This window comes from Filobasidium floriforme, assembly GCF_021052385.1.
Source record: "Filobasidium floriforme strain CBS 6241 chromosome Unknown HD553scaffold_23, whole genome shotgun sequence".
In the NCBI taxonomy this organism is placed as follows: domain Eukaryota; kingdom Fungi; phylum Basidiomycota; class Tremellomycetes; order Filobasidiales; family Filobasidiaceae; genus Filobasidium; species Filobasidium floriforme.
In genome coordinates this window covers 561640-586954 of record NW_025763644.1, presented here as the reverse complement: position 1 = coordinate 586954, position 25315 = coordinate 561640, and the positions used below count along the sequence as shown (strand labels likewise).

At 50.4% G+C, this 25315-nt stretch overlaps 4 protein-coding genes across 4 annotated transcripts; 2 read left to right on the top strand and 2 right to left on the bottom strand.

The window, feature by feature from the left end:
* HD553DRAFT_329833 (multidrug resistance-associated ABC transporter) lies at positions 1-6379 on the top strand (the record flags this gene model as incomplete). Its single annotated transcript, XM_046181940.1, has 19 exons — positions 1-126; positions 195-597; positions 627-713; positions 796-1122; positions 1147-1431; positions 1459-1506; positions 1584-2354; positions 2418-3503; positions 3543-3588; positions 3613-3694; positions 3737-3787; positions 3845-4018; positions 4081-4096; positions 4164-4503; positions 4575-4594; positions 4653-4813; positions 4884-4948; positions 5005-5130; positions 6265-6379. 19 exons carry the CDS (start codon positions 1-3, stop codon positions 6377-6379), a joined length of 4329 nt encoding a protein of 1442 aa, XP_046033781.1.
* A 2788-nt stretch (positions 6380-9167) lies between these two features.
* On the bottom strand, positions 9168-14532 carry HD553DRAFT_326324 (uncharacterized protein; the record flags this gene model as incomplete). The annotated part of the gene is made up of 17 exons (XM_046181694.1): positions 9168-9338; positions 9374-9422; positions 9731-9755; positions 9980-10046; positions 10069-10090; positions 10305-10345; positions 10395-10419; positions 10584-10767; positions 10857-10974; positions 11074-11253; positions 11679-11766; positions 11915-12081; positions 12265-12348; positions 12569-12593; positions 12756-13077; positions 13170-13266; positions 13309-14532. 17 exons carry the CDS (start codon positions 14530-14532, stop codon positions 9168-9170), a joined length of 2889 nt encoding a protein of 962 aa, XP_046033780.1.
* Positions 14533-16644: 2112 nt separating this feature from the next.
* Positions 16645-18127, top strand: HD553DRAFT_345346 (uncharacterized protein; the record flags this gene model as incomplete). The annotated part of the gene is made up of 3 exons (XM_046183085.1): positions 16645-16693; positions 16755-17210; positions 17277-18127. 3 exons carry the CDS (start codon positions 16645-16647, stop codon positions 18125-18127), a joined length of 1356 nt encoding a protein of 451 aa, XP_046033779.1.
* Positions 18128-18345: 218 nt separating this feature from the next.
* On the bottom strand, positions 18346-22666 carry HD553DRAFT_127817 (glutamate dehydrogenase). The gene is made up of 12 exons (XM_046176561.1): positions 22486-22666; positions 22346-22375; positions 22135-22247; positions 21652-22035; positions 21173-21574; positions 20815-21101; positions 20161-20749; positions 19832-20096; positions 19562-19767; positions 19329-19495; positions 18618-19258; positions 18346-18549 (listed from the first exon to the last, which is right to left on the bottom strand). The coding sequence occupies exons 1-12, from the start codon at positions 22489-22491 to the stop codon at positions 18439-18441; spliced, it is 3201 nt and encodes a 1066-aa protein (XP_046033778.1). The 5' UTR covers positions 22492-22666; the 3' UTR covers positions 18346-18438.
* Positions 22667-25315: the final 2649 nt, after the last annotated feature.

Here is a 25315-nt window from a genome sequence, read left to right as displayed (position 1 = left end):
ATGGGGTTTTTCAGCTTTCATACCAAGCCAGCCCCACCGCTCGACCAAAATCATACCGTCTCTCCTGAATGGAAAAGCAATTTCCTCTCCCAATTGACTTTCTCCTGGCTTCACCCGTTTCTGCAGGTCAGTTTCAGGTGGAGTTTGGGACCAAAGACTCACCGCTAAATCACAATGTGTTCTGGTGCTTACAGATTGGGTACTCAAGACCGTTACAATTGACCGATCTTTGGAGGCTTGAGGATGAAAGATTATGTTATTACCAATCAAACCTTCTGGCACACAATTTCTACAACAAGTATAGCCACATTGATGCGGCATACTGCAAGCCTTGCTCGAATAGCGAGGGGACTCAGACCAAAACCGCCAAAGCTGAGGTTGTTATCGATCCGGATGGGGATGCATTGCAGAAAATCAGCCCTCAGGAGGAGGTTAAGACCACAGGTTCGCAAACCCTTCCGCAGATGATGCTTCCAGTGGATTGGCCAGGCACCGAGATTGATCTGACAGCCACCTCAACTGGGCACGCAGAGAAAATATCGTCGCCAAACACTGGTTGCTGGACATGGATACGACTTCTCTTTTCCAAGAAAAAGAGTGTACCAGCCTCAATATCTTCAAAGAAGTATCACAAATCAGCTGCTCGGAGCCACTCGATGCGACTGTTTTGGTCTTGCCTCTGTACAGTACGCCAGGACTTTGTGGTATCACTTGTGGCTAAACTAGTCTCACGTGAGTCTGATAATAATCTCTAGCCGCAAGGTGCGATTTGATCACCATTGCCATGTTTCCCAGGTGGGATCATTATCGCTTCTTCTGTGGTGGTCAAGGAATTGATACAGTTTGTCTCAGAATCCCATGCGTGGAGCAAAGCTACGGATGCCGAACGGGTCAACTTGCATCAACCAAAGCAACTAGGAATTGGGTTTGGCTTGGCCATTGGTTTGGCTGCCATGCAACAAGTCTCATTCTTACTCAATGGGGTGTATGAATACCGGTCAACCTTTGCCGGATCCCTACTACGTATAGCTATCATCGATCAAATCTCTTGCAAATCAATGCAGCTCTCCACAAGATCACGGGTCAAACAAACTTCTGGTCGACTGACAAGTGCAGTGGCTGGTGATGCCAGCTTTGTGGATTCAGGTAGCACCAGCTTGATCGATGTTATTGTGGAACCAATCGCCATCATAGCAGGCTGTGCGCTTTTGATCTACAACCTGAAGTACAGCGCCTTGGTTGGCGTGGGCGTACTGTTTGCATCATCACCCATCTTGACTGCAATGATGAATCAGCTCATTGGCAGTCGTCAGGAACAAATGAAGTTTATCGATGAACGATTGAGGCTTCTGAGCGAGATATTCAAATCAATCCGCCAGATCAAACTGTATGCCTATGAAGCCTTCTTTTCAGAGCGTATCATAAAGATACGTGAGAAAGAGCTTGGTCGGCTCAAAGTTAATGTCTGGAATCGAAGGTCAGCCCAGAGCTTGATCACAATCCAATGTCAAGCTGATTGACTGTACTTTTTGTCATTAGCATGGTACTTGCTACCATGACATTCTTGCCAACACTTGCTGCAGTATTATCATTCATCACCTACGGAATGTCTGGACATGAATTGAAGCCCGCAGTGATCTTCTCAGCATTTCAATTGTTCAACATCATCCAAACACCGCTACAGAACCTGCCAGCGTCCTTTGCCAACCTGACTGATGCGTGGGTTGCGCTGACACGCCTCTCAGATATTCTCTTGGCTGAAGAGTATGCTGGACACAACAGAGGGCACATCACGAGTAACCCACATGCAAAGTTTGCAATCAAGGTTGATGGGGACTTCACATTTGAATCTTCAGAGCAATCCAATAGTAGCAAGAAGAATGAAATTGCAGGCAAGGATCGGAAAGCTGAAAAAGAGGCAAAGAAGCAGAAGGCTGCTGCCAAACAGGCTGCCAAGGCAGTGAAGGCACAAGAGAGCCGGGGTTCATCTTTAGTGGATACAGAGGAACCTACGGATCAACAAATGCTTCACTCCCCATTCACGTTGAAGAATATCAACTTGACCATCCCACGAGGAGCATTTGTCTGTGTGGTTGGCCGCATTGGGTCTGGCAAAAGTGCTCTCATGGCTGCCTTGATTGGTGAGATGCGACAGACAAAGGGCACTTCAGAGCTTGGAGGGACATTGAGCTATGTAGCCCAACATTCATGGATACAGAACTCTACTCTAAGGGAGAACATCACATTTAATGATGAGAATCCAGATGAAGCAAGGCTTGCAAATGCCATCACATGTTGTGCTTTGTTGAGAGATATAGAACAGCTGCAAGACGGTCTGGAGACTGAGATAGGAGGTGAGTGAAGTGCTTAGGATTGTCTGTAGCTAGGAATCACCTGACAACACTGCTTGAACACAGAGCGTGGAATCAACTTATCAGGAGGTCAAAAGGCTCGAATTGCGCTTGCACGGGCAGTGTATCATGACGCAGACATTGTACTGCTAGATTCCCCACTGGCTGCAGTGGACAGTCATGTTTCAGCTCATCTGGTCAAAAAATGCATTTTAGGACAAGGAGCACTTGGAAGCAAAACCCGCATCCTTGTGACACACCACCTGGAAGTATTACCAGATGCAGACCTGATTTTAGTCATGGAAGAAGGACATATAGTCCAGCAGGGAACATACAAGGAGCTGTCCAGCACTCGTGGTATATTACAGAAGCTCATGGCAGACCATGGAAATGGACAGGCGGACAGTAGACTCAAAGAGACCACCGACCTTGATACTGGAGCAGCCCAGGTCCCTGACAACCAGCTTCAACACTTGCCCTCTACCACCAAATTGATCATGGATGAAGAGCGGAAGATTGGCAGTATTTCATGGAGAACATACATTGCTTACGCACGCGTAATGAGCAAAGAATGGTGGTTCGCCATATCAATCTTTACCTTGATCTTGGGCGAAACATGCTCTGTGTTGAACACGCTTTTCCTGGGGTTCTGGAGCGGGCAGTCAATCCCAGGATTCAGTCAAGGCAAATATATGGCTCTATATGCAACCTTTGGTGCAGCGAATACACTCTGTACTTTTGGATCAAGCTACGCACTTTTCATTGCTGGAATCCGGGCCTCTTTCATCATGTTTGATGGTGCACTCACAAGTGTTTTGCGCTCGCCAATATCTTTCCATGATGCAACACCTGTTGGCAGGATCATCAATCGCCTCACAGAAGATGTTGAGAAGCTGGATGATTGGCTCACCTATCTATGGTACTCCGTCTTGGTCAACTTTGCCGCAATCATGGGGACATTTTTCTTAGTACTTTATACTTATCCGCTCTTAGGGATCCTCTTTCTACCCCTTGCACTCATTTACATCCTGGTTGGCAAATTCTTCAATCGGTCCTCCCGTGAGATCAAGCGCTTGGAATCACTACAGGAATCACTAATCTACAGCTCATTTGGTGAGCAATTGGACGGGCTGTCAACTATCCGGGCTCATGGTATGCAGGATCAATTCCTCCAAAGGCTCCGTTTGGCAGTGGATCACCACTTGCGCACAGAATATCTCATTGTGGCTGCTCGCCAGTGGCTTGTACTGAGACTTGATAGTCTGGGCGCTCTTCTAGTCTTAGGTATTGGTCTATTTGGGGTAGGATTGAGGAATCAGGTGGACCCCATCAAGCTTGGAGTTGTTTTGACATACTCCATTATAACGGCTCAAGTCTTTGGCCAGATGGTGCATTATGCTGTCCAGGCCGAGCAAGATATGAATACTGCTGAGAGGGTAAGTCACTATGATCCTTGATCGATCTTCAACCACTCATAGATATCTGCACAACAGGTTCTGCATTACATTGACCTGAAACGTGAAGCAGCTTCACGCTTGGAGCTTGATCCTCCAGCAGAGTGGCCTCAAAAAGGACATGTTGTCTTTGACAATGTCCAGATGCGCTATCGACCTGATCTGCCACTTGTTCTGAAGGGTCTCACCTTTGAGGCTCAACCTGGGGAAAAGGTAAGCTCTTAACTCACCTGATTTGATCTCTTGTTGATCCCATGCTACAAAACAACGTACAGGTGGGGATTGTGGGGCGTAAGTCGATCAAACCAGCTTAGAAGATGGCAACTAGAAGCTGATACAGTTGCTCATGATACCACAGGAACTGGAGCAGGCAAGAGTTCCTTGGCTCAAGTGTTGTTTAGAATTGTGGAATTGTCAGAGGGAAGCATCAAAATTGATGGATACAACCTTAGGATCATGGGCTTGGACACACTGCGGTCCCAACTATCAGCACTACCACAGAATACTCTTCTGTTCTCTGGAACAATGAGAGAAAACCTGGACCCCACAGGGATCAAAACAGACTCAGAACTTCACGAAGCTCTGCATCGCTGTGGTCTGGTGCCATCCACTTCTCAACTTCGAGCTGGATCAGATATAGAACGCTATAGGAAGTTTCAACTGGATGCAGTGGTCAATGATGATGGCGAGAACTTCTCGTAAGTTGAGTAGATACCAGAAGCATTGCTACTGCTCATTCAGCTGTCTTGAATCTTATCAATATTGATAGGGGTGGAGAACGTCAACTTGGTGAGCTCCTTGACCATTGTGTAGCATACAACCTTGGCTAAACAGCCAAACAATTCAGTTGCTCTGTGTCGGGCGCTTGTCAAGAATTCACGTGTCCTGTTGCTTGATGAAGCTACCAGCAGTGTGGACCCTGAAACCGATGCAGTCATTCAAGGTTGTATCAGGAAGGAATTTTGCAATACAACCCTGTTGTGTATTGCTCATCGGCTATCCACTATTGTGAATACAAGATTAGTTCTGCATCCAAGCCAGCCTCTGCATGCTGACTCATTTCAATTTTGATGGCCAGGCATTCTACGACAAGGTGTTAGTGTTGGATGCAGGCCAGATTGCTGAATTTGACCACCCACTTTGGTGAGTCTCCCCTTCAAATTCTGAGCTAACTTTGGCTAACCAGACAAGTGATTCAGTCTGTTTGACAAACCCAACTCAGTGTTCCGTTCGATGTGTGATGCAGCCAATCTGAGCCGTGAAGCTATCATCCGGATCAGGGCTGGAGAGAATCCGCAAGATGTTCAGGATGAGGGGGATACCGGGTTGGATTCCACGGTTGCCCTAGTGGGAAAGGTTTGGGACAAGCCGTACAAGCTTGAAGGGTTCACCGGTGACAAGTAAGAGGCTGACAGAATCGCTACAGTTAGCCCAATTCAACACCATACCGCTGACGAGCAGAGTAACTGGAGAGATGAGGATTAGGGTGGTACCATGTGACTTGTTTTAGCTCTTGGTGCCTCGTGGCTGCATTTTCTGGGTGGCGTCGACTATCACAACTATCACATTGATGTCACCTGAGTTCATCGTATTTTTCAAAGTGGCAATCGTGGCATTGGCGGAGATAATTTGACATACTGTGATCGCTATGGCTGACCACAATCCGATCATCTCGTGTCGAGCGGTGCTGAGCCAGTATATCGGATTGCTCTTGAAGAAGATTGCCATAGTTAGATCGATTGCATACTTGTACATCGCAATCAAGCTAGATATCTTCTTGACAGCTAAGCATGTGAGCAGACCCCTCATTCGACGAAATGCATGAAGCACATCCTCACTCACGAACGGATATCACATCCCTCGAGAGATCGCGATCTTAAGGCGCTGCATGTTAGTACTGTAATGGCGCGCGCCATTCGAGTGGCAACTGTACTCTGTCGGTGCTGACCACACTTTTGGACCTCTGTCCGCTCTGCTGTTTAGATTGATTATACAAGCAGCACAATAATGGAGCAAGGGAGGAGGGTATAATCAGGGAGAGATCCATATTATAGTGAATCTAAGGGTCACGATCGATGCGGCGCGAGAAGCAGGAAAAGCTACATAATCCGATGACCTTAAGGGTGACCTAACGACGAGCGGGTGTCGGCCCACCTGGATCTCTGTCCCGAGATACCAAGACTGATCTGATCGCTCAAGATAAGAAGGGAAAAGGAAGGCGCCTACTGGGGGTTATAGGGGACTAGAATCGCACAGCGAATATCGATCAACAGAATCGCGCTATGCATTCCGCTCGCGCGTCTCTTCTGACGAGATTGCAAAAAACTGTAATCACACCAGGTGATCGTTTGCAAATCGGTAAAGCGGCAACTGGTATAGTAATGAGATCGCACGAGACAGGCACGACAAGCCGGTATGTATGCGAACCCAGACAGATCGATTGATTATACCATGACAAGCGTACCAGGCTACAATTGTGCGAGTCGAGCCTGCAAACCAGCAACAGCTAGTAGAAATGGCTTGAGGAGCCACAACAATGGAATTGAAACAAAGGGACTAAAACTTGTCGAATAAATGATCTTTATTCGTAGTCGAGAGTCATCACATACCATATCTCCGCCTATTCCCGCACAAAGTGGAACAGACACCAGTGAACCCTTGATCGCTTGTTTATCGATCAAGAACGTTATATGATGTGCTCTCTCAATGCCTATCAGGTGACTCGACTACTTGCGAGGATGACTGGCGTTGCACCGTGTCTCATCTTCCTTTGATGAACTCAAACAGCCCCCTTGTCGCAGCCTACTATCATAAGCAGCAGGGCCTGCGGGCTGTGTGTATGGCGTAATTGAAACAAAAGATCACAGCTAAAGTTGCCTTCGAGAAGCATGATCGACACCTCTCGCTTTGCTGCCTCATGTCGCGTAAGATTGGCTTTCGGAGCAGTATATATGGCGAGACCGTAGTATAGATAGTACACCACACGTCCTTGTGTATTCAAATTATCGCAGGAATTCGCAATCCAAATCGAAAGTGTTCGACAAATCATGCGCACACACAAATACCAGACGGACTCCAATCTGGGTGACTCCCGGGGCCCGATCGCCCACATGTATATGGGGTTGGACGGGGAAACTGTCTCGAACAGGTACCTGATCTATCTTGAAATCAGATGGCCCGGCAGCAAGCAGGCTTTACAAGCCAAAAATGCAGCGGCGAACCCCAACGCTTTGAGGATTGACAAGGACCTGGTGTGGCGATTCGATAGGATCACTTCTCTCTACCAGGTCACCTTCATTATGGAGTCCAACACCTCCGGAGACAAGGATAGCTTGGAGAGGTGGATGTGCCTCCCGGTCGTTGAGGAAGCCCTCAGATTGCTCGTCGTTCATCTTGTGGACCAAGCTTGTGAGGCAGGGGATGTAGCCCCGTCGCTTACAGGGTCGTCTCAGGGGGGAGAAGACAGTCGAGAAGAATCTGAACTTCAGAAGAGTCTGGGCGGAACCAACCCGCCATCCACAAACACCAATGATTCGAAGTAGAATGCTATATCGACGAAGCGCAGTCGCAAAGACTTGCCTTTGGTCTTGATCCGCTGCATTCTACTGTATGAGTTCTAGACTATGGGATTGTTTTCGAAATATGTCCTTTCCATTTTCTGCTGATCTAGTATTGTAGCTTCAAGCAGACCTGTAGAGAAACCACAGACTTTGATGCACCTCTTATTTGCGGGCTCAGTGTTATCCGATTTGATTATATGATATCCCCGTGCAGTGGATGATGGCGCCACGGCGAAAACTTGACCACGCGTGATTCAGAGATAAGAAAACGTTTCTTGGCTGGAAATCAGGCCGCTGACCTTGATGTCGAATCCTATTGTTCTCCCGCACGTCTATTGTTCTCCCAGAACAATAGACCGCATGGAACAATAAAGCACATCCACTCTTCGCACCTTTCCTTTTGTTCTCGCTTAGCGATCTGCGACTCGCTTAGCAATCTGCGACCACTGTCGCAAGTTGCGACCACAACCGCAAGTTGCGACCGCAAACCGCAACTTGCGACCGCAAACCGCAGACCGCAAACCGCAAACCGCAGCACCTTGCCACCTACCAGAATAATATATATAGCAGACCATTCTGGTCTGATTTCATGATCCCCTCTTGTATATTTTATCCTCATGCAAACTATACAACGGTGATCAACTCGATATCCAACACTTGAATGGGCATGTGACGAAACCCTCGCCGGCCTCGTTTCACCTGGTCACGTGCGGGTGGCTTTTGTGTGGCAAAGATAGCGAATGTTGGGGGAATCCTACGATTCATTGGGGATATTCTGTCGTTCAAGCACGACGACATAGCTCAATGGCCTTTGACAAAGCCTTTCGATAGATTGATCAAAGGGTGCAATGGCGTGATAGCGCCGAACATCAGGACTTCGCCTTATGGCGTGAAAATGAGAACCTGGACGCAGCAGCAGCAGCAGCAGCAGGTAAATCCAGATGACTTTGTTCACTACGTGAAAGGAGGGAAATCTGGTCTTGATCCGCAACTCGGCAAGAACGTACTCCATTTCAGACAACGTATATATGCAGTATACACCACTTCTTGCAGGCGGACATACTGGGTGTGACTGTACAGTACTTACTGTAAATCAAATACTATTGCACGGTTCTATCGAATTTCCTTCGGCGGACATCCTCTAGCCAATACAATGTCGACATCTGGAAGCATTATCCAAATTACACACGATGCTAATCTGCTTGAGGATACTCCTGGAGAATTCATTTCGATTACTTACCAATCGATGCACAGACAAAAGCCACACTAAGCTATTATGGCACGAGGGATTCATTCAAACCCTACAGACATAACATAAAAATTGATCTTGGCGGTCGTTCTGTCACGGAAGCTTATGACAAGGACTTCTTACCATACCTGGTGGCCATCGAATTCACACGTGGATTGAATGATGAGACCATCGATCTTTTCGTCTGGATGGACAAAGAGCACGTTAGAGCCTCGTTAGCTATCGCTATCAAACAGCTGATCGAATTTCAAGGGCTTTCTGTGCAAGGGCAGCAAGAACCCTCCGGACCTTCTTCTCAGCGCACAGACGGGCCGGATGATTCATCGGATCGTGACCGAGGCGGCTCAAGTGCTGTTACAGGTGACATATCGTCTCTGGTAAACACTCTTCGTGGAATGAGCACGTGATCTATCTACACGTACTTGTGCGCCACCTAATTCTTCGACAAGGTGTGGCATCTTTGATCGATGGATCCCGTTTCAATGAATCTTGAATCCTGTTGTAGACAGCATGTAGCGAAGTCCAATATCACGCATGCAGTGAAAGATTGGAATTAGAATGATGATGTGTGTACCGGGGACTGATCGCGTTCGACAAAGTCAATGAACCACAGCTCTCTAGACATGTCTAAATTTGCGCTTGAGACGATAAGACACGCATAATGGTTAATTTCCCTTTTCCTAACGATGTCCAGCCGTGTGATCTTGTAGAAGCGTAGAATCATCTGACCAATCAGGATCATCAGTCAGCAGGTCTCACTTTGGACAAGTCAGTGTGGTATTGAACCTGGGGGAACAGACGACAACAACTATGACGAGGCTGTTTTATCGATAAATTTATCGGCGCAATTCCGTTAAGCTGCCAAGAACAGTTGTGCTTCTCTTGCGACTCTCTCCACATAAATCTGTGTCTCGGTCGGGCACAAGGTCACCGTAAGACCGTTCAAATTCCAGTCCGAGAGATCGCTTCGCATCAGTCCTGACCAAACTGAACAGTGTCAGCCATCGGGCAAATCACCTGATTGTCTTTTCGAGCCGGATCGTCCATCTACCTCATGTCATGATATGGACTGCTGATCGCTGATCGCTGATCATCCGGTCTCGAAAGTTGGCTTACAGGTTTTGCGCGTCAGCGACCAGCGCTTGAAGCACGTAATCGACATGTCATCAGATGACGATCTCTGAACCCTAAGCGCGTCATTTGACGACATGGAGAAGCGGACCTGGTGGAGTCGGCTGGTATCGTCCGACCTTTCCTTTGTGATCTCTGATATTCACGACTCAAGAAGCTCGCAGATCAGCAAGATACAAGATCGAAGCCGCGCCGCAAACCCTGATGCCGCCACTGCGGCTACCTTGCCCTCACGATCGAGCAAAGCCACCAGCTCTGATCCCACCCGGATCACTTCACGATTACGATGGGGGTCCTGGTGCTACAAGTCAGGACGTACGTACGATGATGCCGAATGATACTCCACTGCAGTCACGACATGAGGAAGCTCGCCATGTCTCCCTTTCCCCCCCTTCGCGACATCACCTTCTTTTATCCCTTTACAAGCATAATTGACGTGATCACGCTAAGTTCGGTCAATCTCATTGCTATGTGCGACTATAAAGCCTCCAGAGTGATCTGATCTGGTCGGCCAAAATTGTGTGCGAGAATCGCCGCGCTTGGACTAGTCTCGACTCACGATTTACTTCCGTTGCTCAACACCATGGCCAGAACTCCAGTCTGTAGGAGGGTGAGACCATCTCCCGAAGCCACATGCGATCTGACTGACCGTGGCGAGATGGATCCCGACGATCCTGGAAGATATCAATTAGAACTCGTTCTCGGAGGAGGAGGATTTCATACTCTGACGATCCTCAGGGAATTTGAAGGACATCGAGTGCTCCTCATCGTCAACTCCGATTTTGACGATGTTTCTCAGGTTGATGAATGGCTGACCCGCCGCCAATTCGATCATTACCTGACCATCGCCGTCAAAGAGCTGATCGACCTTCGACCGGGCCAAGCGCAACAAGAGCCGTCTGCTCCTTCTTCACGGTCTACATGCATGCCGAATGGTCCTGCAGATCCTTCTTGTGAATCCTCAGACTCCAAAGTCGATGACACACCGAGCTTTCTAGCAAGCGTGACTACCGCGGTACGAACTGTATTGGACAACGTTAGATGATATCAAAACTATCGACTTGCGGAACCGAACGGTTGATATTTTGAAATGAAAATCTTGATCCCTGACTGTGATTTAAGGCGACCTTCGAAATGTGCTTCATAGACTGCAGATACATTTGAAGCTTGCGATATGGGCGGTACATGCCGTCCGCGTTCAGTGGGCATTTTGTCCACGAAACGGGGTTCTACAATATCTATGCAACAAAGCCGGCAGGGGCCGTATGAGTCTCGACATGATGTCTTCTTGCAGAGCATGGGACAAGATACATATGTTTCCTCCTGACCATAGGGTTTAGCAGCTGTGATTCGGCACGAGTACCAGGTGAATCGTTGACAAGCGCTTGCAGAGGCGACACAAGATCCTGTTCAGCTCTCTTATTGGAACGAGCGCCGCCGCTCAGGGCCAGGTGACAGAGGTCTCGACACGATAGGAAGCCTGGCCGTGACCGATCTGCGTTGAAGAGCTTGAATGTGAGGTCCGATGGCGTGCAATGTCGTATCAGGGATCAAAGGTATGATGATGTGCCGAAAACGTTTGCTAAGCTCATCCCTTTCGTCTTGTCACGCTTGACGTCACGATTTGTCTCCCTTTGTCCTTCTCCTGAAGGCGTGCTTCGATTCCGTAAGAGGCCCTATGGACCCAGTCCTTATACGATGGGTGATACCCGTCAACCCGGATCGAGGCGACCAAATGGGTTGATGTCTGTGTTCCAATCCTCTTCCCGAAGACCTCAACTTCTCGATGAAAATGACCGCCCCCAAAGTATCCGTTCACCGCGACATCTGCGCCACCCGCGAGACACCCGTACACGACGTCCACATCATCGAGAATCCCGAAGATGGAGGTCCAATTACCGTCACTAAGACTCAGGTGTACGACGAGACTTACCAAGGCAGTCCTCAGCACTACCACATCACCTACGAAAGTCGTGCAACCCAAGACGGGACTGACAATTCCAGGCGTCAACGGAGTGATGCTGAAGGGGCAAAGTTGGCACTCAAGGCGACTTGGCCAAAACGAGCCCTGGCCAAGCTTCGAATCAGCATGAGCGGAACCTGGGATCGAATGGCAGACAAGACAAAGCAAGATGCGATTGAGGACAAGTAAGTTTGGACATTGCTTACGTAGGAGATAAATCGTTGTCATTCAGGTAGTGGAACCATAGTTTGATTCCGAAATACGTGATTTTCTTATCTGTACACATGGCGCGCTGTAAGGCCTGTGGCACGAAACGTGCTTGGGGCAGATCTTGACGTCCCGATACACACGAGGTAGGAAGAGGGAGGATCGTCTGCAAAGTTCAGATTCATGGGGCAAGAGACGTCAATGCAGTTTCTATCGAGTGGCTAACACAGGGTATAGCGTGTCGTGAACGGGAATATCTGAAACCCTAAGCGCAAATAGCTTTCAAACATGCCTGATCGAAGGATACATATGTACCGATTGCTGTGATCGATACAGCATGATCTATCACCGAGATGAATCCAGAGATACGGTCAAAAACCATCGTGACCGCTGTTACAGCCCACCAGCGTGATGAGAGGAGACGCGACAAGATCTAATGACACCATACATTGATAGCGCAAGTGAGCACCGAGCGCGGCCGGAACGCAACTCTTGCATGCCCATCAAGCTTGGGACAGTGGTCGGCGCACGGAGAAGGATCCCATGGCAGCAGGGGATGTTGCCATCACGACGATCTCTCGCTGCAGGCTCAGCCAGCGCAATGGGCTCCTTTGTCTATCCTGAAACACCGGTCGCGCTGATACATGGCTTACTTGGCCGGAAGCTAATTCGATTGCTCTAACAAGCAGATCTTGTTTCGAATTGCAGCACGTTCACGTTGTCAACGGGAAACCTGAAAGCTTGAACTTGGGGCTGTGGCTTTCAGCAGTCGACCTAAGCCAGTGATCTGTCTCTTGCATTCTGCACAAAGCTATTCACTCGAGGTACTGCAGTAGTCACCTCGGGTCGATCTGAACATCAAAGGGAGAGCATGCTCCGCCGCTAAAGGCTTTTGCTTTGTCAAATCTGTCGCTTGATTGGCAGAGCTGAGCCGGTCCACGTAGAGGCAAATCCATGTCTTGCCAGTGAGATACCGGCTCCTTCCTTCTCGACGTTATTGACGCTGTTACGGTCAGATCCCTCGACCGCTCTGAAGACCAGATAGACCCTGCGCGATATGTGCACACGTGATGTTGGTCACCCAGTCTCATCAGCGTTCTTTTGCCGTCGCGAACTGATATCTCGACATGTTCAGACCACAGATGAACCCGTGCAGATACCTCTATGTATAATGACCATATACAGTAGTCAAGAAGACTAGTCAATCGTATAAAAAGACTACATATCCCTTTCAAGCAGAAATGCTGGCTTTACCTTGATCTTCTACTATCCACTCTTTCTTTACGATACCCCTTGTTTTGCTCTTCCGGTGCAAAGCTTGCCAAAGACCTGCAGGAGAGCAATGAAGGAACTTGCATACAGCAGGCAGAGTCCGTACGATAGCACAGCTCACTACCTGTTCTTCATACTCAAAGTCGGTCCCATCTGCTCGTTTCACAAGGTACAATTTTGCATTTGTAGAACTGAGTGATTGATTTGCACGGGTTGTGTCAGAGACAGCATGGTGGAGAAGTCTCTCCTGCATCTTCATCCTAGTAGCTAGCGAGACTGGACGACCTGCCCGCCTTTTGGCTTTCAGTGTTGTTGCTTGCCCATTGCCATTTATATCTGGTTGGAAAGACGATAGCAGAGGTCTAGTTGTGTGCTGAACAGTATAGGTTGATCTAGAACCGTGTTCTGCCGGGAGTTCCAGGCTTATGCAAGGGCTCTCATCGCTCAAGCTGAGACTCTTGCCAAGATCACATGTTTGGCTTGACTGATTATGGCTACTTTTTTGGTCATGACTTGGCCATGACTTGTTGTAGTCTGTCTGAAACAGGCTGGATGTGGCTAGAGTATCACTGTATCCCTTCTCAGCCTGGTCTGCATGACCTCTAGGAGTTTCTCTTCCTAGATACATGATCTTCCATTCACCCCATTCAACGTACGTGTTACATTGAGCACGTCCTAATGCCTTTTTGCCAATCCCAGTGATAGTCCTGACATTTAAGTTTGTCCTGATCAGAGCATAATACATGGACTTTCCTTCCAAGTCAAACCTTGTCTCATCAATCCGTTCAACACGATAGAGCCGTGCGCAAGGACCATGTGGTGAGCTCTTCTCGTTGCACTTCAATGGAGTGAATTTGCCTTGCTCGGCAATGCGTCTTTCTGCTTGGTGACCAAAGTGCAGATTGCTATCATACAATTTCTGCCTAGTCTCTGCTGGGCGTATCTTGCTGACATCAGACAGCTCCAGGTATTCAGAAGAGACAGCTTCGGTGATTACAAGGTTGCTAGAGGCAAGCGCTTCATCCATAAGTATCGGGTCCGAATTGTCCAGATTGGTGGTCTGCACTGTCACAGAGCCATTTGTTTCGCCATCATACCGCTGTAGCCAGTCCTGATTTCTAGCTTTCCTAAGATTCTGAACCTGACCATTCGATGAATGACAGGACTCTCTCAATACTTGATGTAACTGTTGGTTGTACATATGATTCCCTGCTTCCGGCAGCTGTATCAAACTCTCATCCTGATCAGAATACGTGAGATAGGCACTTAGATCCATTTGCAAATGCGTGTCTGATCTATATGATACCTCACATCCCTCAGCATCTGTTTCTATAGCCCCTTCCATCTCTGATTGTTGCTGAGCGTATGACATTCAGAGTACTCAACGCAAAGTCCTGTAGTGAGTGTGAACCGTTGCCTTTCCTTTGCTGAGAAAGATTGTGTGGAATGCTTGGATGGCAATGCATGAAACATCGTTAACCGAAACATCGTTAACCCGCCTGCTACCCTTGCTATGATACGTCTATATGTATCCTTACTTCGAGTGTGTGTGCTTTTATATATGCAACAAAGGAATACAGTTGTCAGGCAACAAGAAGGCTTCTCAGTACACGGGTCCAGCGACTGCGTAATAGGCTGTATATAGAGACGGCACGGCGAAGCAGCCGTGGGTATAGAGATGCGAGCTCGGTTGGGGATGAATCTTGACGATAGATCCCAAATAATAGTTATGTAACGGCACAGTATATGATAACAACGACTCCGATAAACAATACAATGCCAAAGACAAGCATATAGCAGACGCATGTATAGAGGGTTTCTGTACGGTGTACGAGTACAGGTGTTTAGTTTCCTTAGATGTGGGTTTTTTGTTACGATGTGTTAGAGCATCATCCGGGATGGCGAGTATCGACTCTACATATTTACAACGACACTTACCCTTAGAAAACCTTAAGTCACGCTTCTGATAATTTGTCAACCTCAAATATTTGTCAGACCCGTAGTAACACTATAGTGTGCGATATATCATGAATACCCTCGTGGGCTGCTTCATTTTCCCTCTCTCCCGTGACACTGTTGAACTGATAAGACGATGTGTTCGCATGCTATGGAGGGGTTGCATGAATATTAATCGTCGCTGCATTTTTCCATCCTTTGACCACACCGTCTAGCGAGTCAAAGCCGGCCTGCCTAGTCCTGGTTGGAGCCGCAAGTTCGCGCTGTTCTTTCGTCCGTACAAACGCCTCTTTGATGATTCTGCCAGGAGTGGAAGGGCGTCCACATAGCTTCGGTACTTCGCTTGAAGTCTTCGACTTCCTTTGTCTTATGTCAGACTATAGACCGCTCGGCCAGGGTTCTCAAACTTGTGTTTGGAAAACCTGAATAGCGGGACATATCGATGTCGTTGTATAAAGACCGGGATCTTCGTCCTTGATCATACGTCCTGCTGGCCCCCTACAACACTATTCCTCCATCCCAAGTGATACCCTTATTCCAGGTGAAATTCCTCCAATCGTCATGTCGGGGCCTCACCAAGTTGAAATTCATGAAATCGGTCCACATGAAATCACGGCTTCCGTACTGGAAAGGCCGGATAGAGGCGGAGACGTCCGAAGATACCAGACGTACCAATTCCTGGCCGTGCTTGGAACCGACGTCAAAACCATTGTGATCCACCATGATGTTTCCCACGGCGATGCGAAGGAAGCGTTCCGCTCTGTGCTGTGTGCTGAGCAGCTTGAGAGGCTCGTTTTCAAAAAGCTAGTATCGTCACACGAGTACTTCGATCTGCTTAATGACGGGACCGTCATCAAGTCACTCTCATCTATTAGTACTACCGAGTTCTACTCCATCGGTTCAAGATCGACCACATGACAGGTTCGGGAATTGACCCATCGCGAAGCCTGCTGCATCGTCATATATCGCTTGCATCGATGGGTCTTGAGCTAAATGGGGTCAACTCGAACTTGTCACTCGATGACAAGTTGCAAGGTACCCCAGATCGTGTTTGAGTGCTATGACGGCTTGTCGACCATTCAGAATGGCTGTGCCGGCAACGTTACCGGCTTGTCGATTGAGTCTCAGCCGTTTCTCGCTTGTAACATAGATATAATCATGCCATCCATGCTTGGCACCCAACGCGGGCAGTCTGAAGCCGCTTGGCGCAAGATCAGTCAGCCGGTACGATAGGGTCCAGTCGCCCGTCGCGGCCGGAACTCGCGCGTTTCACGTTGACTCCGCGTTTGATCCCAGGCGCGTGAAACAGGGACACAAAGGATTCGCAGAAACCCCTGAGACAAGCTCTGAAACAGAGAGGCCGGCTGTAACGATTATAAGAGGCGGCAAATACCAGCTACTCGAGGTAAGTCTTCGACCGTATGTTGCACCAGCTTTGAACATTGTTTGAACACGCTCTCACTTAGCACCACGCTCTTTCACCTCATCGTCCTTTCCACCAATGCTCCTTCAATCCACTGTTTTCCTGGCCCTTGCCGCTTTGGCCCGAGGTGGGTTGAGCGAGATGATTTTCACGAGTCATTCGAACTCTCATCATTTCTCTCTTATCAGCCGCCCCCCAGCCTGTGACTACGGTTACGATTCCGAATGCTCCCACCGCTACTAATAATGCTCAGCCAGCGGTCAACATTGGCGTCGTTACGGCCGCTGCCGGCGCACCATGCACCCAGGTCGTCGCACCTGGTACGACGCAGCCGATCGTAGACGGCCAAGGTGTGACGCTATCCTGCGATCGATCATCATACGCCCCGGTTCCGACTACCACGGTCATCAAGACCAACCTAATCACTCAGACCGTCAACGCCACTGGTAACCCTAGCGTTGTAACCCAGACCATGGTCAGCACGTTCATCCCCCCCGAAGCCTCGGCCAGCTTGGCCATCGCTTCGGCAACCTCCAAACTGAACGCCGCGATGGCTAAAGCCACCGCTGTAGATGACAAGTTCATCTGGCGAGGCGCTCTTTCTATCGCCAGTGACTATAGCTTGAGCGAGGCGGCTAATGTCGGTGAGTAGGCGTAATAATGCGCGGTCAATGATCGAAGCCCCTGTGCTGAAGCGCGATATCGAACAGGCGAGGAAAAGAGTCTTCGTCGCCGACTTTCCGAGGTCTGTGAAGCTCAGTTCTACATCAGACATGAGTGGACCGCTATTCAGAACTTTATGGCCAACAATACCGGTTACAAGATCGAGACGACCAATCCCGAAGAATGGGCCAAGATCGTTAGCGGTGAGGACACCTCTCGTGCTCACAGCATGAAAGCTCTCAGGCATGAGCAGGATCTTTACGCCACGGTCAACCTCTGGCCCGGGTCCCACCCCTTGCTTGTCAACACGAGCTGGAAGGATGCTGACGCCAACTCGACCAACAACAACCAGTTGTGGAAGAGCGCCATCCTGAGCACTCTTGATCTGCCCCAGGTCAAGCAGAGGCTGAAGGAATACCAGTTGCCCGAGAACATTACGCAGGACACGGCTCGAGATGATCAGCTGTTGGTCTTGTTCGGCATGGTATCGGGACAAAGACCGGTCAAGCGGATCTTCAAGGACGACGCTGTCCACGGCATATCCATCGCCCTCGATGCTGCCGCGCCGTTCTCCAACCTGATGCTGGTCCAGACCAAGGATTCTACCGACGAGAACCTCATCCGAAAGGACACCACGTACGTTGTCACCAACGTCCGCCAGTGTACCGGTGAGAACGGCCAACAAGTCAAGTGCGCCGACGAAAAGGACCGCACTGTGACCCTCGGCATGAACATCGGCGATCCTCAGGTGGAGAAGAACGGTTTCGCCGCTCAACTTACGATCGAACAGCTCGAGCAGAACATGGCCTACATGATCCACCCCGAGACCCCCTCCATATCGACTCAATCGTGCGGATGGACTGGAAAGGAACCGAACAAGGATGCCTGCTACTGGTGAAACGCCTTTGCCTGATCTTAGCTTTTTGTATATATGAGTACCCTTTCCCGACACCCGTTGTACCTCTGTACATACTTCACCGCCATTTCATTTCGATCATTCTAGTCCGCAGCCGTCAGCTCTGATAGACAAGTACGATGACGCAATGAGCATAGGATAGATGATGGAAAGGAGTACAAATGCTTTTTATAAATGTGCTGACGATGATTGTATGACGGACTGATGTTGACTGTAAGAGAGGAAGATGATGTGTCGGAATGCTAATAACGGAAACGAGACGAGAAAGGTAGATAGAGAAACTGCGCCAGAGATCACGAAGACAATGACGAGAAGAAGAGGAAAAAGTCGACCTGACTAGCTCCGAGACCCTTGGAGAAGACAAAGTCGGAGGCGATCTTGACACTCCAGAGAGCACGAAGGTACTGAAGCGAGCGAAAGGAAATCGTTAGCCCGGCACATCGATTCAAACACCAAACGATCTCTGACTCACCGGCTCAGGGAGACGTTCGAGCAACTTGTCGAGGCCGACAAAGTCGATCAAGGTCTTGGGGAACGCCCTGGCCAACACGTTCTTGCGGCTTTCGACTTGCTCGTACAGAGCACTGGTCTCGAGCTCGGCTTGAAGGTTGTTGAGAGCGCTGGCGAGTTCATCGGCGATCCTGGTTCGCAAGACCTTGCCGTTGTGTCGAGCGTACTCCTTGTTGAGCGCGACAAATTCGGCCGAGGCGTTACGGGCGATCAATGCCTGGATGTCCTTGACGTAAGCCTCGTAGAAGGGCGTAGGCGCGCCGTCCTTGAAGAGCATGTTGGCAATGTACTCCTCGTCGTTGAGGGCGAGACCGGCCAAGACTTCTTGCGAGCTCGAGGTGACTCCTCCCTTGTTGGCGCTCGAGTCCTTGTAGAGCTCGATCCCCTTGGATTCGAGTCGCTCACGGGCCTCTTGGGTAATGAACAAGTTGGCTCCCTCGACAATGTACTTGAAGTGGCACTTGCCCTCGGCGTCGAAGAGCTGGTTGACGTTGGACAAGTTGATGGCCTGGGGTCGACCTCCACAAGGCACAAACATGTCGGCCTTGAAACGGAGGTGGGCGGTGTTCCTAAAGGTCAAGCCATCGGCAATGACCTCGCCGGCTGTAATCGCGAGGACAATGCCCTGTTTAGCGCTGACCAGAACCGACTTCCACGCACGATAGGCACTCACAAGGCAAAACGAATCCCTTGTCCTCGAGCAGGATGAGGTATCCACCGGGTCCAATCTTGGCTCGGTCGACGTTCGAAACGGTCTGTCGAGCCTTGGCGAGACGAGTGAGCTCGCTTCGGTCGATACCGTTGGGGTCGTGCAGGACTCCACTTCCGTCGACGATAGCGCTGTCGAGCAGGCGGGCCAGATTGAGTATACGTCTCGACACTGAACGGTCAAAGACATCCACTCACACAGTCTTGTCGTTGCTCAATAAGATCTCGTTCGAACCGAGATCACCGTCGGGTCCTCCGATCTGAACCTTGGTGACGTTCTTCTCCGTAAGACCGTGCGTTCGGTAAAGACCGAGCAAGTATTGTCGGACGGACAATGAGGTCATGCCGTACACGTCGTGAGGGATACCACCGAGAGCCGAAGCACTCTTTCCGGTGGTGAAGGACTGTCGAGACGGACGACCTATGTTAGCAAGCCGATCATCGATCACCCAGGACGACCCAACTCACCTTCCACCACGGGGCGTTCCTCTTTCGAGCGTGGAAACAAGCCCAGTCCATGAGGCCGGCAGTGTTCTCATCGGGACCGAAGAACAAGACCTCCGGGTCCTTGCGTCCGGACAGATCGACAATCTTCTCCTTGATGCCGGGCGATTGACCGGGAATGAGCAAGTCGATGACGGCGTCGACAAAGTTTTCGAAGCACAAGGTAAAGTTGGCGTCGAGGTTGGGCAAGATGGCCGCCTTGGCACCGCCTTCGACGATGAGGCAGTTTCTGCGGTGCACCGAGTCAGGGTCAGCAAGCCAAGCAACCGACCTTCGTGCGATTCGGAACTCACTTCTTCTGCTGGGTGCTGGCCAAAGCGTAGGCCTCGTCGAACAAGGTCCTGGCGTTCTTGGCATAGTCCTCCCTGCCTCGCGATCGCACGACTCGAACACCACCTCGAGCGACGTCCTTGAATCGAACGTGGAATCCACGGAAGTCGGATCCGACGACGAAGAAGATCCCGAACGGCGTCAAGGGGTACTCGATCTGGGGCAAGAAATCCGGCTTGAGTCGGAACGAGAGGGCGACCTTGGTCGGCTGGTAAAAGTTGGTCTTGAGCACGTGCTTGTTGAAGACCAACAAGGCCTCGAGGATCTGGGCCTCTTCGTCATTGCATCGCTTTCGGATCTCCCTGACGAGCTCGGCCTCCTCCAACGGTTGCTCGGTCTTGAGTCGTTGGAAACTGAGCGTCGGGGTGAGCTGGCTGGCTTCGTCCAAGGCCGGGTAGTGGGTCATAGCGAAGTTGATGTAGCACATCCTGACGAGCTCGGGGTAGTTTTGCAAGGTCTCCTGGATGAATTGCCGGGTAAAGGTCTCGTCACGGAGTCTGGTCTTGATGCTCTGCAGAGCCTCGGCGTGGGACGGGTTGTTCTCGTCCAGGACTGGCGGGCGGCGATGGCACGTCAGTACCGGCTACAACACGAACAACCAACGTCCCAGAACTTACGGTTCTTCAAAGCGATATAACTCGCCCCAAGACGGTTACAAAAGTGCTGAGCAAAGATCCACCCGACATACGCGTACGTGGCCTCTTGCACCGCGTGGTCCCGATCCGGGTTGGCCTTGACAGAGAAGAACGGGTTGTGGGGCAGACAGTACAGCAGCGAGGTCTCCTTGATGACCTGATGGATCGAGTGCTCGATGGGAGGCGCTCGCGAGTTGGGAACCGGGTTGAGGTACATCGAGATGATGGTGATCCCGTTCGAGAACTGCTCGACGTACTTTCGAGCCGAGCTACCGGGTACCAATCTTGCATTAGCACCGACCCCTTATGCAGATATCCAGTGCCTCGAAGCACGACTCACTAGAGACCGTAAAAGTGGTAAAGATCCGACAGGGCCGAAAAGAACTGCTTGGTCCCGCCCATCTTGTAACCGATGACGACCCTCCTCTCCCTACTCTCCTCGACCTCGAACAACTCGATTACGGGCCCGCTCCTCTTCCTGACCTGGTCCATGACATGCTGATAGATCTCGAGCGTCTTGTCCGAGGCCTTTTCCAAGAACGACCTGTCCGAGACGGTCTTGATGTCGACCGGCTTGTCCGAGTCGAGCGAGGGCGGGTTACCCTCGGGAAAGACGCATCGTTGCAGGAAGTAGCATCGGAGTTGTTGACGCGAAGCCGAGGAGATGGCCCCGGTCGATCGGTAGGTCTCGAGTCGGTAAGCCTTGTCGATGGTCGAGTTGTTCAGGTAGTTTTCGTCGATCCTACCGAAGGTGGACCGCGAGGTCAATGTCATTAGCTCTTAGTCACATTCCAGTTCGGACGCGACGACGACACTCACTTCTTCTCGACCTCGGCCCCGGGGCCCTCGACCGCACTGATACCCGGCTGACTCGTATGAATCCAAACCGCACCTTCCTTCTTCTTCCCGCCCGTAGCCTTGCTCATCTCCTCGGTAGTCACATTCTCCAAATCGATAGTCAACCTGTTGGGATCATGTTTCGTGTACGCCAAGACCTTGGCCGCATAGAGCGAGAGGATAGCCTCGGCGATCACCGTCGGGGATTCGTTCAAAAAGTACGTGTTGTCGATCCCCAGGGATTGGTAGTACCAGTTGACTTCCCCCGCGATCAAGGGCTGGGGGATGAATCCGAGCTGGAGGACGATCCTCTCGACCTCGGTGCGTTGTTGGTCCTTCTGAGGGAAATCGGTCGTCTTGTAGCCGCTGCAGCGTTTTATCGCCAACAAGTCATCTCCACGTCAGTACTTGTGACCGCACTGAGAAGCTCATGCCTCAAAGCTCGAACCCCGACGCCGGACTCACATGGTATCCTTCCTCAACCTCTGCGGGGTGGACGTCCCACTGCCCCCGTTCTGCGCGGCAACTCCATCAGGCCTCAAGGCCGAGGGCAAGACGTTCCCACCGGCTTTCAACAACTGCGAGGGCAACGGCGTAGCATAGCAAACAGCGGGATGCGTCAGCTCTCTTCCTCGTGTTCACCTTGGGTGATTATGAAGGGAAACTAGATACTCACATTCTCCATCTTGGAAGTAACAGCGTCCATCTGTTCTTGGACGAGGGTCATCGTATACAATCGAGATTGAGTTCGAGCGTAGCGTATCGGTCGTCAGTGCTCTGCTTTCTATGATGCGACAGGCTTGAAGGTAGACTCACGCTCATATCTCAACAAGCAACGAGCGTGTGCTTATATCCTAATCCTGATAATTCCCTCCTCCTAAGACTAAGACTAGTTGGGCAAGTCGGAGCTTGAAATCCCGAAAGGTCTTGATAGATAACGATAACGATCGAGAAGGTCCTTCACCAGTGGGTTTGGGCTTCTTGCTTTGATCTGAGTTGATGTGACGCGGGTGCGAGAGCGAGCGATGCGGGGGACGATACCGATGATCGAGCGGAGAGTGAGTGTAAAGGAAGCGTCGTCGGTCACAAGTCGCCAGCGGGTAGTCGTTGATGATGACGATAGTTGCAGGTTGATGGGCGATAACAGATATGTGAAGATGTAAGGAAGGTCGAAATATGGTCGATTGAGATAAACAGTCGAGAAGTTTGACGGGTGACGGTGACGGTGAGTTGACGGTAGTTGGCGGTGAGTCGGTAAGTGACGATAGGCGATAGGCGATAGGTAAAGGGAAGCAAGAGATCCAAGAGATCAAGAGAAGAAGAGGAAGAAAGACAAAGAAAGAGATAAGCTGAGTCCCAATTATATACAGCAACATCCTTTCGACCCAGAACCAAAAACGACCACACCACACCACACCACGCTACGCCATGCCATGCCATGCCGAGTCGCGAGTCGAGTCGAGTCGAGTCACGTTACGTTCTCCGTTTCACCTCCCCATGCGAGTGCGAGTGCGAGTGTGAGAGGGCGAGGTCACATCACCTGATGCACCTGATCTTTGATGCACCTGATCGAGATAGCGATCGACGATGGCGATGTGCCGGCGGCCTCGATTTCGGTAATCGGTATTGATGATCCTTATCAAGACGACCACTCCGCAGCCTCGAGAACTCCGCCGTAGCTTTGACTTGGGCTTCCTTTTCGGAGCCCGGAATGATCCCCGTCTACTGTAGCTTCTAGCTTGTCTGGGATCTGGGATCTCGTGATCTCGTGATCGATCACACCGGACGCTCCGACGCTGCGTATTGCGTCCTGCATGCCGACAGAGGCCACAGAGGGCTGGCTTCTATCTCTCTCTTGCTCGCTTCCTCGCTTTCTCGCTTGCTCCCGGCTGGTGCTGATGCTGAAGGTGGTTGAAGGTGGTTTTGATGGAACGTCTTCCTTCCCATTCCATCTCATCTCATCGTTCCATATCTCGATATCTCGTGTTTCGTCGTGTTTCACAGCACTGCACTGCACTGCACAGCACTCGTCTGCTCTCCCTTCAGCCTTTGGCCAATCGACGTCGTCACGTCCCGTCTACCATCCTTCTCGCCAGCTAGCTGGTGCTGTTATCTCCTAGCTATGCTGAATTCGCTTCGCTCGATGCTCGACCTTCCTTTGATCCTTTGACCCTTCCACGAAACCACACGTCCACAGCCCACAGCCCAGAGATCGAGAGATCGAGAAAGGACGCAAACAGAAACGATGAACTCACCTTTTCAAGAACTAAGCTCAGGTCGAGTATTCCTCCTGATACTTGTATGTTGTATGCTACAGCGACTATCGGATGTCAGAATGAAGATGTGTTGCATGTGTTGTGAGTTGGATATTGAACGTCGGAATGATGAGATCGTGATTTTGAGGTTATAAGGATCTTGGGCACATGACTCACGATGATGCGATGAATGATAACACGAAGATACTCGGCGGAGTTAACGTGGACTTAAGCAAAAACGACCAGATCACCTCACAACGACATCGTACAATCGACCTCGTCTTGGTCCTGTGGGGTTCTTATACTCATTCCCCTCTCCCCCATGAACCCCACGTAGCCCCAGCACAAAAAACGATGACGGTGACGGTGAAAAGTGTTCGGTTGGCTGGCGAAAAACACTCTTGCGGTCCTGCGAGTTCGAAATCGTTTCACCTCGCCTACCTCGAGAAATTGCGCGCGTTCGAAATCAACATCCCACCTCGCACTGCGCGGGACCTCGGGGTACGTTGATTTCGAACTGAGCGAAACTGGCTCCCCCGCAGTCTCCCCCACATCTGAAGCTCTGGTGGCTCCCCCCCCCGGCTGCCGGACCCAAAGCACAAGACCCAACGTCAACAGACGGGCGAGCGCTTGTCTTTTCGAATCCGCGTCGCATCCCCCCGTCCCGGGTATACTTGTGCCAGCAGATCACGTGCAAAATAATGCAACGTCGCTGTGGTTTGCCATTCTTCGGACGGTCCGAAACGCTTGTGCACCTCGAGTGCGACCCGTACAGCAGAGTACAAGCGGGCCAGCCAGCGATCCAGCGACAGGGTGAAAGGTAGGAGTCGAGAGGTAAGAGTCCTTGGTAATGGAGGCTGCCGGGTGTCATTCGAACTTTGGGGCTTTGTGGGGATCCCGGTACCGATATCCATTAACCAAAAGACCAGCGGGCAGCAGGCAGCGTCGATGGTGATTTCGATTAACTTTTTCGGTTCCGGTCGACAGCGAGAAACCGCCTCCCGCTCTCTGCGCTAGGTTTGAGGTTTCGGACGTGTTCGGCCATCGTGCTCGACCTCTCGTTTCGACGTCTGAGATTCCAGTCCGACTCGTCTGTTCGATCTGTTCATAGCTCCATAGTAAATCGTAGATCATGGTGGCCGTCATTATCAGCCTCAGGATGTAAGAAAGGAGAATTGAAGTAAGTCGATTCGGTGTGCATGGACAAGAAAGACGGGCGTCGATGAGCCTGGACTCAAGAATGAGCGCAATCTGAATCAGATCAAGTCGAGGTTGAGTTGACTATCCAAGTGGCGTTCAAGTCCAGATCATTCTTCGTCTATGAACAACTCTACACCTACTGCATAATCTGATAACACAATCGATCCGACATAGCAGACCTTCACTTCATT

Bases quoted from the DNA above. Each gene is read 5' to 3' on its own strand.
- HD553DRAFT_127817 (XM_046176561.1), bottom strand. The intron at 22,248-22,345 runs GTGAGTATCTAG...TTGCCCTCGCAG, and splicing joins TTACTTCCAAGATGGAGAAT to TTGTTGAAAGCCGGTGGGAA. The intron at 20,097-20,160 runs GTGAGTTCCGAA...GGTGCACCGCAG, and splicing joins GCCAGCACCCAGCAGAAGAA to AAACTGCCTCATCGTCGAAG.